Source organism: Myotis daubentonii, chromosome 9 (assembly GCF_963259705.1).
Source record: "Myotis daubentonii chromosome 9, mMyoDau2.1, whole genome shotgun sequence".
Lineage (NCBI taxonomy): Eukaryota > Metazoa > Chordata > Mammalia > Chiroptera > Vespertilionidae > Myotis > Myotis daubentonii.
In genome coordinates, this window is record NC_081848.1 from 2,555,814 (window position 1) to 2,568,377 (window position 12,564).

General features: G+C 59.2%; 2 protein-coding genes across 10 annotated transcripts; one reads left to right on the forward strand and one right to left on the reverse strand.

Annotated features, from left to right (window-relative positions):
* Positions 1 to 302: 302 nt before the first annotated feature.
* On the forward strand, positions 303 to 6,651 carry CCDC153 (coiled-coil domain containing 153). Of its 3 annotated transcripts, XM_059710929.1 has the most exons (8): positions 303 to 321; positions 424 to 504; positions 626 to 707; positions 1,334 to 1,399; positions 2,726 to 2,845; positions 3,318 to 3,410; positions 5,954 to 6,084; positions 6,323 to 6,651. In XM_059710929.1, exons 2-8 carry the CDS (start codon positions 463 to 465, stop codon positions 6,509 to 6,511), a joined length of 723 nt encoding a protein of 240 aa, XP_059566912.1. In that variant the 5' UTR covers positions 303 to 321; positions 424 to 462; the 3' UTR covers positions 6,512 to 6,651. The 3 variants fall into 3 exon arrangements, with proteins under 3 accessions (XP_059566912.1, XP_059566914.1, XP_059566911.1); XM_059710928.1 differs by lacking the exon at positions 303 to 321 and having other exon boundaries at positions 335 to 504; XM_059710931.1 differs by lacking the exons at positions 303 to 321; positions 1,334 to 1,399 and having other exon boundaries at positions 332 to 504.
* A 1,036-nt stretch (positions 6,652 to 7,687) lies between these two features.
* NHERF4 (NHERF family PDZ scaffold protein 4) lies at positions 7,688 to 12,429 on the reverse strand. Of its 7 annotated transcripts, none has more exons than XM_059707641.1 (12): positions 12,302 to 12,429; positions 11,807 to 11,918; positions 11,430 to 11,457; positions 11,255 to 11,350; positions 10,756 to 10,970; positions 10,338 to 10,527; positions 10,097 to 10,233; positions 9,673 to 9,877; positions 9,308 to 9,504; positions 8,991 to 9,218; positions 8,722 to 8,891; positions 7,688 to 8,469 (listed from the first exon to the last, which is right to left on the reverse strand). In XM_059707641.1, the coding sequence occupies exons 2-12, from the start codon at positions 11,864 to 11,866 to the stop codon at positions 8,457 to 8,459; spliced, it is 1,539 nt and encodes a 512-aa protein (XP_059563624.1). In that variant the 5' UTR covers positions 11,867 to 11,918; positions 12,302 to 12,429; the 3' UTR covers positions 7,688 to 8,456. The 7 variants fall into 7 exon arrangements, with proteins under 7 accessions (XP_059563624.1, XP_059563630.1, XP_059563629.1 ...); XM_059707647.1 differs by having other exon boundaries at positions 11,430 to 11,460; XM_059707646.1 differs by lacking the exon at positions 11,255 to 11,350.
* Positions 12,430 to 12,564: the final 135 nt, after the last annotated feature.

Here is a 12,564-nt window from a genome sequence, read left to right on the forward strand (position 1 = left end):
CCGAAGCCCTGACCTCTGCAACGACCCTGGGTGTGGGAATAGGGAGGGAACCCGCCCGCGGCACCTGGCGCCTTAAGCTTTGTGTTTAGTCGCTCCACCTTCTGGTGAACTTGTTTCCCGTTGCCTGGGCAACACGCAGACTCGGGAAGCCCGGCCTTCCAGCTGCGTCCTGCCCCCGAAGGGCGTGCGCCCTAGATTGGCTCCCAGACCCGGGGCTCCTCCTCAGGCTCCCGCTGGTGGGGCCTTTGCTCTCCCCTCCCCACCCATGCGAGGCTCCCTCCCCAGGGACACAGCGGAGGCCAGGCCGAGAGGGTCCGCTAGGTACGAAGGGGCAGGGTCAAGATCTTGGGAAGGGGGAAGGGACCAGGGACTGGGATTTGTTTTCTCCAAAAGAGGATGAAGAGGAGTGGTTTCTGTGCCTAGAGCCTGGCGTGCAGCGAGAAACAGCGCCATCATCCCCGGATGCCAGCCTCGCCTCAGGGTCCCAGGAGACCAAGGAAAAAGGCTAAAAGACGGATTTGGAGCCTAGAACTCTCCCTTTCCTCGGACTCCTGGTTCAATCTAGGGATCAGGAAAGCACCCCTATGCCCAGGCCTAAATACACGTCCCACTCCCCCTCCCCTAGGACAGCACGGAGATGCCACCTAAGACCAAAAAAGACAGGATGAAAGCCGGAGCGCAGACGAAGAAAAGGAGTGCAGGCCCTGGTGAGTCGGGTGGTGGAGGCGGGTGTCCCGGCTTCCCCCCGCTCGGGCTCGGAGACCAAGCAGCGGTGCTCCAGAGAGAAGCCAGCCCTCTGCACAGCGGATGGAGCTTGCTTTCCTTTCCTTTCTTTTTTTTTAAACCAACAACATTTTTATTGACTTGAGAGAGGAAGGGACAGGGATAGAGAGTTAGAAACATCGATGAGAGAGAAACATCGATCAGCTGCCTCCTGCACACCCCCCACTGGGGATGTGTCCGCAACCAAGGTACATGCCCTTGACCGGAATTGAACCTGGGACCCTTCAGTCCGCAGGCCGATGCTCCAACCACTGAGCCAAACCTGCCAGGGCAGGATGGAGCTTTCCTGACCTCCCCTTCATATCCTCACATCCAGCTCCCACGAAGCTGGGAGCGTGGGGACACTGGCACCCACCCCTCCCTGAGCCCCTCTCTGGCTCTGTGCCTTCCTGCACATTCATTCCACATGTCTGTGCTGGGCAGGGGGGACTGTGGGGAACCCAGTAGAAGCTGCCGCCAGGGAGCCCTCGCGTAGGAAGAGAGCCCGGAGCGTGCAGGGCAGGGAGGGGCTGAGGCCGCGGGAAGTTAAGGCTCTGCCACCTGTGGGCAGGTGTAGAGGCGGAATCCGCTGGCAGGCTGGCAGCGCTGGAGAAGGAGCTGCTCCGAGACCTCCTCGGTAAGAAGGATGGGAGCTCAGGGCCATCACAGTGAGCCGGTGGGCATGTCTGTATCCTTTCTCTCTCTCTCTTTTTTTCTTAAATACATTTTATTGATTTTTTAAAATATATTTTATTGATTTTTTACAGAGAGGAAAGGAGAGAGATAGAGAGTTAGAAACATCAATGAGAGAGAAACATCAATCAGCTGCCTCCTGCACATCTCCTACTGGGGATGTGCCCACAACCAAGGCACATGCCCTTGACCGGAATCGAACCCGGGACCTTTCAGTCTGCAGACCGACACTCTATCCACTGAGCCAAACCGGTTTCGGCCATTTTACTGATTTTTTACAGAGAGGAAGGGAGAGGGATAGAGAGTTAGAAACATCGATCAGCTGTGCCCGCAACCAAGGTACATGCCCTTGACCTGAATCGAACCTGGGACCTTTCAGTCTGCAGGCCAACACTCTATCCACTGAGCCAAACCGGCCAGAGCTGTATCCTTTTTCTTTAAATATATGTTATTGATTTCAGAGAGGAAGGGTGAGGGAGAGACAAAAACATCAATGATAAGAGAGAATCATTGATCGGCTGCCTCTTGCACACTGCACACGAGGGATCAAGCCCACAACCTGGGCATGTGCCCTGACCAGAATCGAACTGTGACCTCCTAGTTCATAGGTCGATGCTCAACCCCTGAGCCACACCAGCCAGGCAATTTCTTTATCCTTGGGGCTTGGAGGGCTGGAGCTAGGGTGGGGACTGAGCTGATCTCTAACAGCCCCTAAAGCAGTGGTTCTCAACCTTCCTAATGCCGCGACCCTTTAATACAGTTCTTCATGTTGTGGTGACCCCCAACCATAAAATTATTTTCGTTGCTACTTCATAACTGTAATTTTGCTACTGTTATGAATCGTCATGTAAATATCTGATATGCAGGATGTATTTTCGTTGTTACAAATTGAACATAATTAAAGCATAGTGATTAATCACAAAAACAATATGTAATTATATATGTGTTTTCCAATGGTCTTAGGCGACCCCTGTGAAGGGGTCGAGACCCACAGGTTGAGAACCGCTGCCCTAAAGGGAAAGATAGTCACAAATTGGGATTGTGAGGAAGGGGTGGGCAGTGAGGGCTAAGGAGCCAGAACAGAAAGGGAGTTTTTGCCTCTTAGCAATGAAGCGCCTGTCAGATCGGGGATGGGCAGTCAGAATGAGACCGACTGGAAGCCCGCTGCCAGGTGCCGGAGGCGAGGCGGGCAGAGTCAGTCCCTCAGGCCCGTGGAGGCTGGCGCAGTGGGGCCCCCTGTGGGTCCTGAGAGCTCTGGCCCCGTTCCCAGCTCTGCGGAGGGGTGAGGCGCGCCGGGCCATGGCTTCAGAAGACCGGCTGAGGCAGAGGCTGCAAGGGCTGGAGGCTGAGCTGGAGGAGGCCCGAAGGGACGGGAAGGCCGTCTATGCAGGTAGGTGGTCGGCCAAGCAGGGGGGCAGCAGGGGGGCTGGGAGGACAGCCCAGAGGCCAGAGGATGCAGGGCAGTGAGGCCCGGAGGCTTCCACCCGCCATGCTGGTCTCAGGCTTCCCAGCAGAGCCAGACCAGGCAGGACCTACAGGGAGGAGAGGAAGGCCCTGGGAAGGGGCCTTCCAGGATGCCTGATGCCGCCTGTGGATGCTCTGTGGGTTACAAAACGCAGTCCTCGCCTTAATTTCACTCACCCCATGGGAGGGAGCAGGGGCAGGCTGCCCCCCGTCCTGAGCTGGCATGGACGCCGGGCCTGGTCCATGCGCGGTTCTCAGGTTCTGGGGCCCCTCCGCTCCCCAGAAGCACCACGAGAGCCATGAAGGTCATTGTGGTCTGGTCCCACGGGACTAAGCAGAGCCACTCACACCCACAATGCCCCTCTTCCTCCCCCCCCCCCCACCTGGCATCCCCACAGAGATGCGTCGCCAGTGCCAGGCGCTCCGGGCGGCAGTGGAGGCCCGCGGCAGGCAGCGGGAGGAAGAAGACAGAGGCCTTCGGGCGCAGCTCGGTAGGGTCCCGTCCCCTAGCCTTTGGCTGAGGGCCACGGAGGTCGGCCTGAGGCGGACTAAGGGGGTCTTTCTCCAGAAGACTGCAGTCCTGGCTCTTTACTCACTTTCCCCCACGGCCTCTCCTGCCTTTGCGGACTAGAACAGCGGGTCCAGGATGTCGAAGATCTTAAGTTACCTTAAGATTTTAATAAATCTTTTTTTTTTAAAATATATTTTATTGATTTTTTACAGAGAGGAAGGGAGAGAGATAGTTAGAAACATCGATGAGAGAGAAACATTGATCAGCTGCCTCCTGCACATCTCCCACTGGGGATATGCCCGCAACCCAGGCACATGCCCTTGACCGGAATCGAACCTGGGACCCCTCAGTCCGCAGGCCGACGCTCTATCCACTGAGCCAAACCGGCTTCGGCGATTTTAATAAATCTTAAGTGAAACCTGACCAGCGTGGCTCAGTGATTGAGCGTCTACCTATGAACCAGGAGGTCAGGGTTCGATTCCCAGTCAAGGGCACATGCCAGGGTTGCGGGTTCAATTCCCAGTGTTGGGCCTGCAGGAAGCCGCTGATCAATGATTCTCTCTCATCATTGATGTTTCTCTCTCTCTTCCTCTCTGAAATCAATAAAAAAAATTTTTTTAATCTTAAGTAAAGAAGACAAGTCTCTCACCCCATTTCCCCTTTCAATGGCTTCTCCAAACCCAGCTGTTCCTCCCACCACTGCATCTTTCCTAAGCAAAACATATTCCCTTAGTCTGGCTGACTTAGACAACAAAACTCAGGGAAATGTGTGGCTTGTTTACTTCCATATCTTCAAGGCCTACGCCATCGTGAGAAATGGCCCATCTGTCCGAATTTCAAATGTTGGGCTGGGAAACAGAAGCATGGTGAAAATGAGACTTTTTTCTAAGTTTAGATTATTCTGTCAGCTTTTTTTTTTTTTTTTATCCTACTGGGGATCAAGCCCACAACCTGGGCATACACCCTTGACCGGAATCGAACTCAGGACCCTTCAGTCCACAGGCCGACACTCTATTCAATGAGCCAAACCAGCTAGGGTGAAAATGAGTCGTTTAATAACACTGACGAGAGTGGTGGCCCATTGCACAGGCACACACGTGGGGCAGGGAACACAGCCTATTTATTTAGTCCCTCCTCCAGTTCCTCATTGGCTGGGTGCTATTTGGTCGCCTGTTTCCTAACACATCGCCTAGGTCTTGCTGTTCCCATTGGGTCATTTAAAAAACATTGGGCTGAGGCCTTTCTAGTTGACTCCCCCACCCTGTCTAGCTGAGGCAGACGCCTAGGGGGTTTCCACCATGTTTGCCCCCTCCCTCCTCCCTGCACTCTGCCTGCCCTGGGGAAGTTCAGTAAATCCCATCCAAAGCCCACCATGCTGCCCTGGCTGGTGTGGCTCAGGGGATAGACCGTCAGCCTGTGGACTGAAGGGTCCCAGGTTCGATTCTGGTCAAGAGCACATGCCTGGGTTGTGGGCTTGATCCCCAGTGTGGGGCGTGCAGGAGGCAGCTAATCAATACTTCTCTGTCATCATTGATGTTTCTATCTCTCCCTCTCCCTTCCTCTCTCTGAAATCAATAAAAATGTATTTTTTTAAAAAGCCCACCATGCTGGAGATGGTCACAGAGGTGCATTCCCTGCACCATGGTGGATCCTAAATAACTGTTCGCTAAATAAATGAATAAACCTCCCAAATAAGCAAATACTAGTATATTTTAAAAACAGGAGTTTTTGCTTTCTTCCTTCTTGGTTACCAGCTAGAGCTGAAATAGGTCAGCACGGCGTACACGGTTTCTTACCTCGCAGGCTTCAAAGTTTCCTTTCCTAAAATAGCTTCAGTTTAGCTGTAGATGGTTCAAGAGTTGCTTACCTGCCAGGCAGACCCTGAATTCCTTCCCTATTCTTTGCCTGACCTCAAATTTCAATAAAATCATTATTTACAGGTACTTCACATGCACAATCACACCTACAAGCCTGCGAAGTGTGTGACATTCTCTCTTTTCTTTTTTTTAACCTTCACCTGAGGATATGTTTATTGATTTTTAGAGAGGGGGGAAGAGAGAGAGAGAGACAGAGAGAGAGAGAGAGAGAGAGAGAGAGAGAGAAATAAACATCAATCAGTTGCCTCCCATATGTGCCCTGACCAGGGATCAAACACACAACCTAGGTAGGTGCACTGACTGGGAATGGAACCCACAACCTTTCTGTGTATGGGGCAATTCTCCAGCCAGGGTGTGACATTTTCTCTTTAAAGATGAAGAAACTGAGGCTCAGAGAGAGGCATGCCCAATGCTACGCAGGAGTACGTGACAAGCAGAGTTGGGACCCAGGTCTCTTGTCCCAAGCCCTCTAGTCTCTCCACTGCACCCCAATAGAACTTCAACTCCCTATAGTGACCGCAGGGAATCAGTGACCCTGGGGGAATCCGGAAGAATCCCACTCAAGTCCCCCTTTTGTGTGCCATTGGAGACTGTTCGAGGGCAGTGTCGCCATCCTGTCCTCTCTCATCCTCTGCCCACTCCCCAGAGATGCGCCAGGCAGAGACTGCAGCTGCGCAGGGAGTGGCCAAGCAGGCCCTCAGGGAGCGGGACCAGACTCGGGCTCAGCTCCAGACCCACGTGTCAGATGTGGAGGCCAAGTGTGAGGAAATCTTACAGGTAAGCTCACCCTCTGAACCCAGCCACCCATACCCAGTGCTCCCCCATCACCGCAGACCAGGGGCAAGAGAAGCAGCTCCCCACAGGGAACTCTGCTCTATCTTGAGGGGATGCAACCATGCCCACCCACTAAGACCAATCACTTTAAAAAACACTGGCAAGGAAAGCATGTAGACCCACCTGGGCACCCCTCACGCTCCCTCTCCCTTTCCCGGAGCCTGAGGCTTGGTGTCTGCAGGGCAGCCTGGACCAGCTCCTGGCTAAGCTGAGAGCCCTGGAGCCTCGGTGGGGTGGCGTGGGGCTGAGACTCCACGCCAGGCACCGGGAGCAGCTCTGGCAGCTTGGACTCAACCCCCTGGACCTGTGTGGCTGTAGCAAACAGCCTCCGGGGCCTCTGGAGCCCAGCAAGAAAGCCGCCTTGGTGTAGAAGTCAACAAAACTATGGTTGAAGCTTTTTGGCGAAGATGAGTGCCTCTCATGGGAACATCGTGGTTCTGGGCTGACCCAGTAGCCCAAAGACTGAATGATGGGAGAGAAATCTGACAAGGTCTGAGACCTAGAGCAGGGGTGGGAGCGTCCAGCCCTGCAGGCCTCTATGGTCGGGCCCTGCCAAGGCATTGGGGGTGAGTTAATTAAATGTTTGACCAAATACAGCCGGCTAATTTTTATTTTCAAATATATTTTTATTGATTTCAGAGAGGAAGGGAGAGGGAGATAGAAACATCAATGATGACAGAATCATTGATCGGTTGCCTCCTGCACACCCCACACTGGGGATTGAGCCCACAACCTGGGCATATGCCCTGACCAGGAATCGAACCCCAACTTCCTTATTCATAGGGCGACACTCAATCACTGAGCCACGCCAGCTGGGCAGGCTAATTTTAAGAGGATAATTTCGTGTGGCCCTTGAATGATGTTATACATATCCACATGGCCCTGGGCAGAGAAAAGGTTCCCACCCCTTGAGCATGGGGCTCCTTTTGTCCCTTTGAACAATAGCCTCAGACCCTCACCCACACTAACACAGGCAGGCAGGATGGGGGGAAGGTCATTTCTGTAATAGGCCAGCAGTGGTCAGGCACAGCCCGCAGTCCTGCGGGCTCACAGAGGGACAGTGTGACTGGTCTCCAAACTCTTGCAATCCATCCAGGAGTTCTGGAGTCCTGCCCAGGGCAACTTCCAGATGGCTTCTAGCGGGCCCCACGGCCCACCGACAAGGGAAAAGTCTGTGTTTCTCTTTTCTATGAGAACACACTCGGTACAACTTTACTTCCGGTCACCAAACGTGGAGGGGCTTTCCCACACTAAGACATTCTCCACCTCTTCTCAATGTCCTACAGTTTAACTCAGGCCATGGTCCGTGGGAAGAGAAGGACCATGGAGACGTCCCATTCCTGGGCATTCCTACAGTTTAACTCAGTGTCCTACAGTTCCGTGTCCTACAGTTTAACTCAATTCTGACACTCTCTACACAGGTTAAGGACTCAGTTCCACAAGACACCATCCTCTGCGCTTCTGACCAACGGGCTATGCATCAGAGGTTCCCACGACCCCCTACCATTTGCTAGAGGGGCTCCTAGAACTCAGGGAAACAGCCTACTTACTCGATTACCAGTTTATTATACAGGGTACAATTCAGAAACAGCCCGAAGGTAGAGACGCCTGGAGCGGGCGTGAGCACGAGAGTGCCTGCCCTGGCCATGGACGCCCCCTCCCCTCCGGGCACCTCCACGTGTTTTGGGTTTTTATGGAGGCTTCATCACAGCAGCATGACTGATGACATCACTGGGGGTTCATTAACGCTCTAGCCCCTCTCCCCTCCCAAGAGCCCAGGAAGGAGGGTGAGGAGGGAGATAGGGCAGAAAGTTTCAACCCCATTGGTTCCCCTGGCAACCATTCCCTCCCCATCCTTAGAGGCTTCCAAAAGTCACCTCATTAACAAAATTAGGTTGCAAGAAGCACTTTATGAATCACAAAAGACCCCTTGGTTGCTCTAATTGCCGAGGAAATTCCAAGGGTTGTAGGAGCTCTGTGCCAGGAATGCGTCTGAAGACCAAATATGTATTTTGTTTTACAAATCGCAAAATCACAGCACTCATCGCAGGCAGAACTTCATCCTGGGGCACAGCGTCCTGGGTTCCCGCATGGCTTCCTCTGGAGTCTGGAGTCCGAGGGGAGCAGCCGGGTGGGCCACCGCAGGCCTCTGACCACACCCTCCTCTGGGAGGTGGGCTGGGAAGGTAGGGAGGCTGGGCAGCCTGTGACTGTTTCCAGCGTCCAGAGTTCCAGCTCCCACGCGCTCCAGCGGGGAGGCAGGGAAGCTACTGGCCTGGCCTGGGCCGAGGAGGGGAGCGCTCCGGCAATCCGCGGCTACAGCCCACTCCTGAGCAGGGAGGGAGGGGGAGGTCACTCAAGGGCCAGCAGAGCTCCTTTGCCCTGGAATGCCCAGGAATGGTACATCTCCATGGTCCTTCTCTTCCCACGGACCATGGCCTAGAGCCCCACCCTCCGTGCCCCCCACCCTGCTTCCCCCTGCTCTGCCCACCTCTCTGGCTCCGCTTGGTCATTCCCCAGCTGCTCATAGTCCCGCTGTCTCTCCTTCCTCACCTCCAGCGCCCCGGGCACCCATGCTTACCAGCCCCGCGGAGACCTGGCCCCCAGCTTCAGGCACAGCGGTGGCTCGGCCTCGGCCAGCTGGTGGAGCCTGTCCACATCGTCCTCTCCGTCCACAGGGCGCCCGTTCACCTCCAGAATCTCATCGCCCTGCTGCAGCCCCGCCCGGGCAGCCGAGCCCCCTGGAGTCACCTGGAGGCGGGGTGAGAGGCAGCGCAGGGAACCCTCTCAGGGCCTGGGAGGCAGCGGAGGCAGGTCCCGCAGGAGGGAAGGCCCGTGAGCGTCCGTCACCTGGGAGATGGAGAGGCGAGGCCCGCTGGCCACGTAGCTGAGGCGGAAGCCATAGCCGCCGCCAGGCCCGGGGTACAAGCAGCACTGGCGGGAGCCACGCGGGGCACGAGGCAGGGCTGTGTCTGCACCTGGGGGGTCCTCGGTCTCAGCCCCGGAGGCTGAGCGGGTGCTCTGGGGCGAGGCGGGGGCCTCTGCGCTCTCCAGGAAGAGCAGCGGGGACAAGCGCACCTGGAGGAGGCGGAGAGGACAGACCCGCTGCTCCCTCCGCCCGCGCCCCTGCGTGTGGCCCCTCCGCCCTGCCCCGCCTCCGGCCGCACCATTCTGAAGAAGCGGTCAGCCTTGGGGTCCACGACAGTGAGGGCCACGCGGGAGCCCTGAGCTCGGATCCTGGACACCGTCTCCTCGTGGCCCAGACCCTCCACGCTCTCCCCGGCCACGGCCACCAGCCGGTCCCCAGCCTGCATCCCAGCCTTGTCGGCCGGCAGCCCTGGGTCCACCTCCCACAGGAACTGCCCTGGGACACAGACAAGCGCACGGCTCCTCCCCTGGCTCCCCAAGTCGGCCAGGCACAAGGGACGGACAGGGTCCCCAGCAGGTCAGGGCTGGGCGCAGACAGGGACACCCAAGAGGTAGGTGCACATAGATGCTGTGCCCACCCCCAGACCCGCGGGCTCCCACTCACCGAGGTGACCACCAAGGCCCTTCTCCTCCCGGAGCAAGAACCCGAAGCCCTGGGGCCCTTTCTCCAGGTGCAGACAGCGGGGCCTGGTGGGCAGGGCCCAGCCCTCTGCCAGGGGTGCGGCCAGGGGCATTCCCCGCTGGCGACACTGCTCCTCCACCTCCGGCGCTGCCACCAGCAGCGTCACCTGCTCGCCACTCTGCCAAAGCTGTGGGGACCCAGCAAGGCTTCAGGACCAGCTGGGGGGCGAGCGCCCCTTCACAGCCCCTCTGCCAGCTCAGGCAGGAGGCACTGGGGGAGGGAGAGGGCACAGCGCACACTGGACAGGGAAGGGGTGATGGGGATGCAGGAGCAGATCAGGGGCTCGGGCCGGGGCGTCTGCTCCGAGGCAGGGCGGCCAGGGAGAGGGCGATGGGGAGCCGCCTACCCGCCTGCTGAGCTGGCTGTGCGTGAGCGTCTCCACGCCGACCCCGTTCACCTCCAGCAGCCGGGCCCCCGGGGGCACCCCTGCCCGCTCGGCGGCTCCTCCAGGACTCAGCACCAACCAGAAAGAGCCTTGATGTTCTGGAGGTCCTCCCCCCACACACACACACAAAAGCGAGTGTGAGTCTGGCTGCCCAGGGCCAGCCGAGGCCCCCTGACCCCCCCACCCCAGCCTCGGAGCTCACCGTGGGTGACGCTGAAGCCAAAGCCACCCTCGTCTCTCACGATGTGGCACAGCCGGGGCCGGACCCCGGGGCCGAGGGTGGGACAGAGAAGGGCGCCGTCGCCCTGCTGGGCTCGGGCCGTGTCGAGCGCCGGCCCCGCCACCACCGCCAGCAGCACCCGCGGGCCGCTGGCCCGGATGAGGCGCGCCACCTGGAGGGAGGGTGGGTGAGGGTGGAGCGGCCCGGCGCCCCTGCCAGTCCCGTCCCTGGCACCTACACTCTCCACCCCCGAACCAGCTCTCCAGATGCCTTTCCCAGCTCTTCTGACGGGGCACCCCTCACTCCAGGAGGTGGGGGAGGGGAGGGAGGCGGTTCCGCCAGGCGGGGGCTTCTCCAAAGCCCCGGAGGGCGGGGGCGGGGGGGGGGTGGGCAGCCTCACCGCCTCCAAGGCTTCCTGCTCCACCGCGTGGCGGTTCACGCCCAGGATCCGGTCTCCTTCGCGCAGACCCTGCCGCTGGGCGGAGGTGCCAGGCTCCACCCTGCACACCACGTGGCGGGCCCCGCCCAGCTCCTGCTGCAGGTGGAAGCCAAAGCTCCCGCCCTCCTCCTTGCTCAGCAGGCAGAAGCGGGGCCGCTCCGGGCAGAGCCAGACATCTGGGGGGCGGGGCAGCAGAGATGGGGAGGAGGGATGTGGCCCAAGTGCTAGTCACCTTGTGCCCAGCAGACGCTGCCCTCTGGGAGGGCACAGGTGGACTTGTACCCAGCTGGGTGTTGGGCAGCGGGGCCGGGACAGAAGGACATGCCTGGCCTCCTCTGTCCCCGTGGTTACTCCCAACCGAGGCCAGTCCGAGGGAGTGGCCTCCAGGGGACGGGGGCCTGCGGGGCCGCGAGGTCTCCGGGGAAAGGAACGGCTGCCCAGGGGCCCGCGAGGGGGTTACCAGAGGGGCCACGGTCTTCCGCCAGGGACAGGACAGGATTATCAATGCCCAGCTTTGGGTTAAACTCAAACTTCCTGCAAGGAGACCCCGACGCCACTGGAGATGCTCCTGTCAGCTGAGGGGTTCCCCCCAGCCCCTCCCGCCCTTGCCCAGCCCCTCCCAGGGCACCACTTACAGGGCGACGGGAGCCGCCTCCTGGAGACCTGCTGGGCGAAAGGGGCGAGGGGGAGAGGCGCATTCCTCACCCCTTCCGCGCTCACTAACTGAAAGGACTGAGGGGAACCCCTAACTCAGAACACGACCCTCCATTCTGCTCCAAAAGGGGCTTTCCTGCCCCTCCCTCCCCGCCCCTCCCCCCGGCCAGGGGACAGCCCTCCGCGCCGTCGGCACAGGGTGTGGCCCAGGCCGGTAGCGGCATCCAGCCCTCTCCCCCACCTCCAGGCTGCGTCCCGGGGCTCCAGGCCCCAACATCGTGTGCCCTGGTCCCGAGGCCTCAGCCTCCGGCCACCCCTGGCTGCTGAGGTCTCCTCCGGGGGCTCCTCCAGCTCCTACCTGCAGCTGCCTCCATAGCTGGATCAACAACCTGGCGCCCAGAGTGGGGACAAGGTCCATGGAGATCAGCTGACCTTCCCTCTGACCCCCCAGTCCCGCCTCCTTGAAGACGCTGCTCGGAAGCAGCGGGGTATGTCAGGGGGAGTCGTGTCCCTGGGAAAGCACGCGCGCCTCTCGCACCTGTGCCTGTCCCCCCCCCCACCCCCCCGCCTCCCGGAGCCGCTGCCGCTCCCCGCTCCCCGCCTGGGGTAAGTGTGCATGAAAGGGGGGGTAGGAGCCCCACACCCCAACATCTTAAGGGGTCCCCCGGCCCTCATTGCCTTTGAACCTAGGACCGAAGGACGCGCACAGAGCCCTGCGCGGTGGGAGCGTTTAATAGCAGGGCGGCCGCCGCTGGGACCCTGAGCGCAGGGCCCCTGTGGGGAGAGGAGCGCAGGGCTGTGGCGCAGCACCCACGGGAGAGGAAGGGGCTGCGGGGACCCTGGGCGTCCTCACAAGGCACGAAGGCAAGGGTGGAGCCCCCCAGCACATCTGGACAGCACCCCTGGCAGGGCAGACAGCAGAAGTGCGCCCCCTGGTGGCAGAGGCTCCTCGGGAGGAGAGAGGGGCCAGGTAAGCGGTGGTGTCACGGGGCAATTCAGCCACGGAAATGCCACGTCCTCGTCCTTCCGCCCCTTGGCGAGGAGGCGTGCCTCGTGGCCCTGGACACTCCGACGTGGGCAGACGGGCTGGACAAGCTCCCGGAGGGCGCGGGGCGG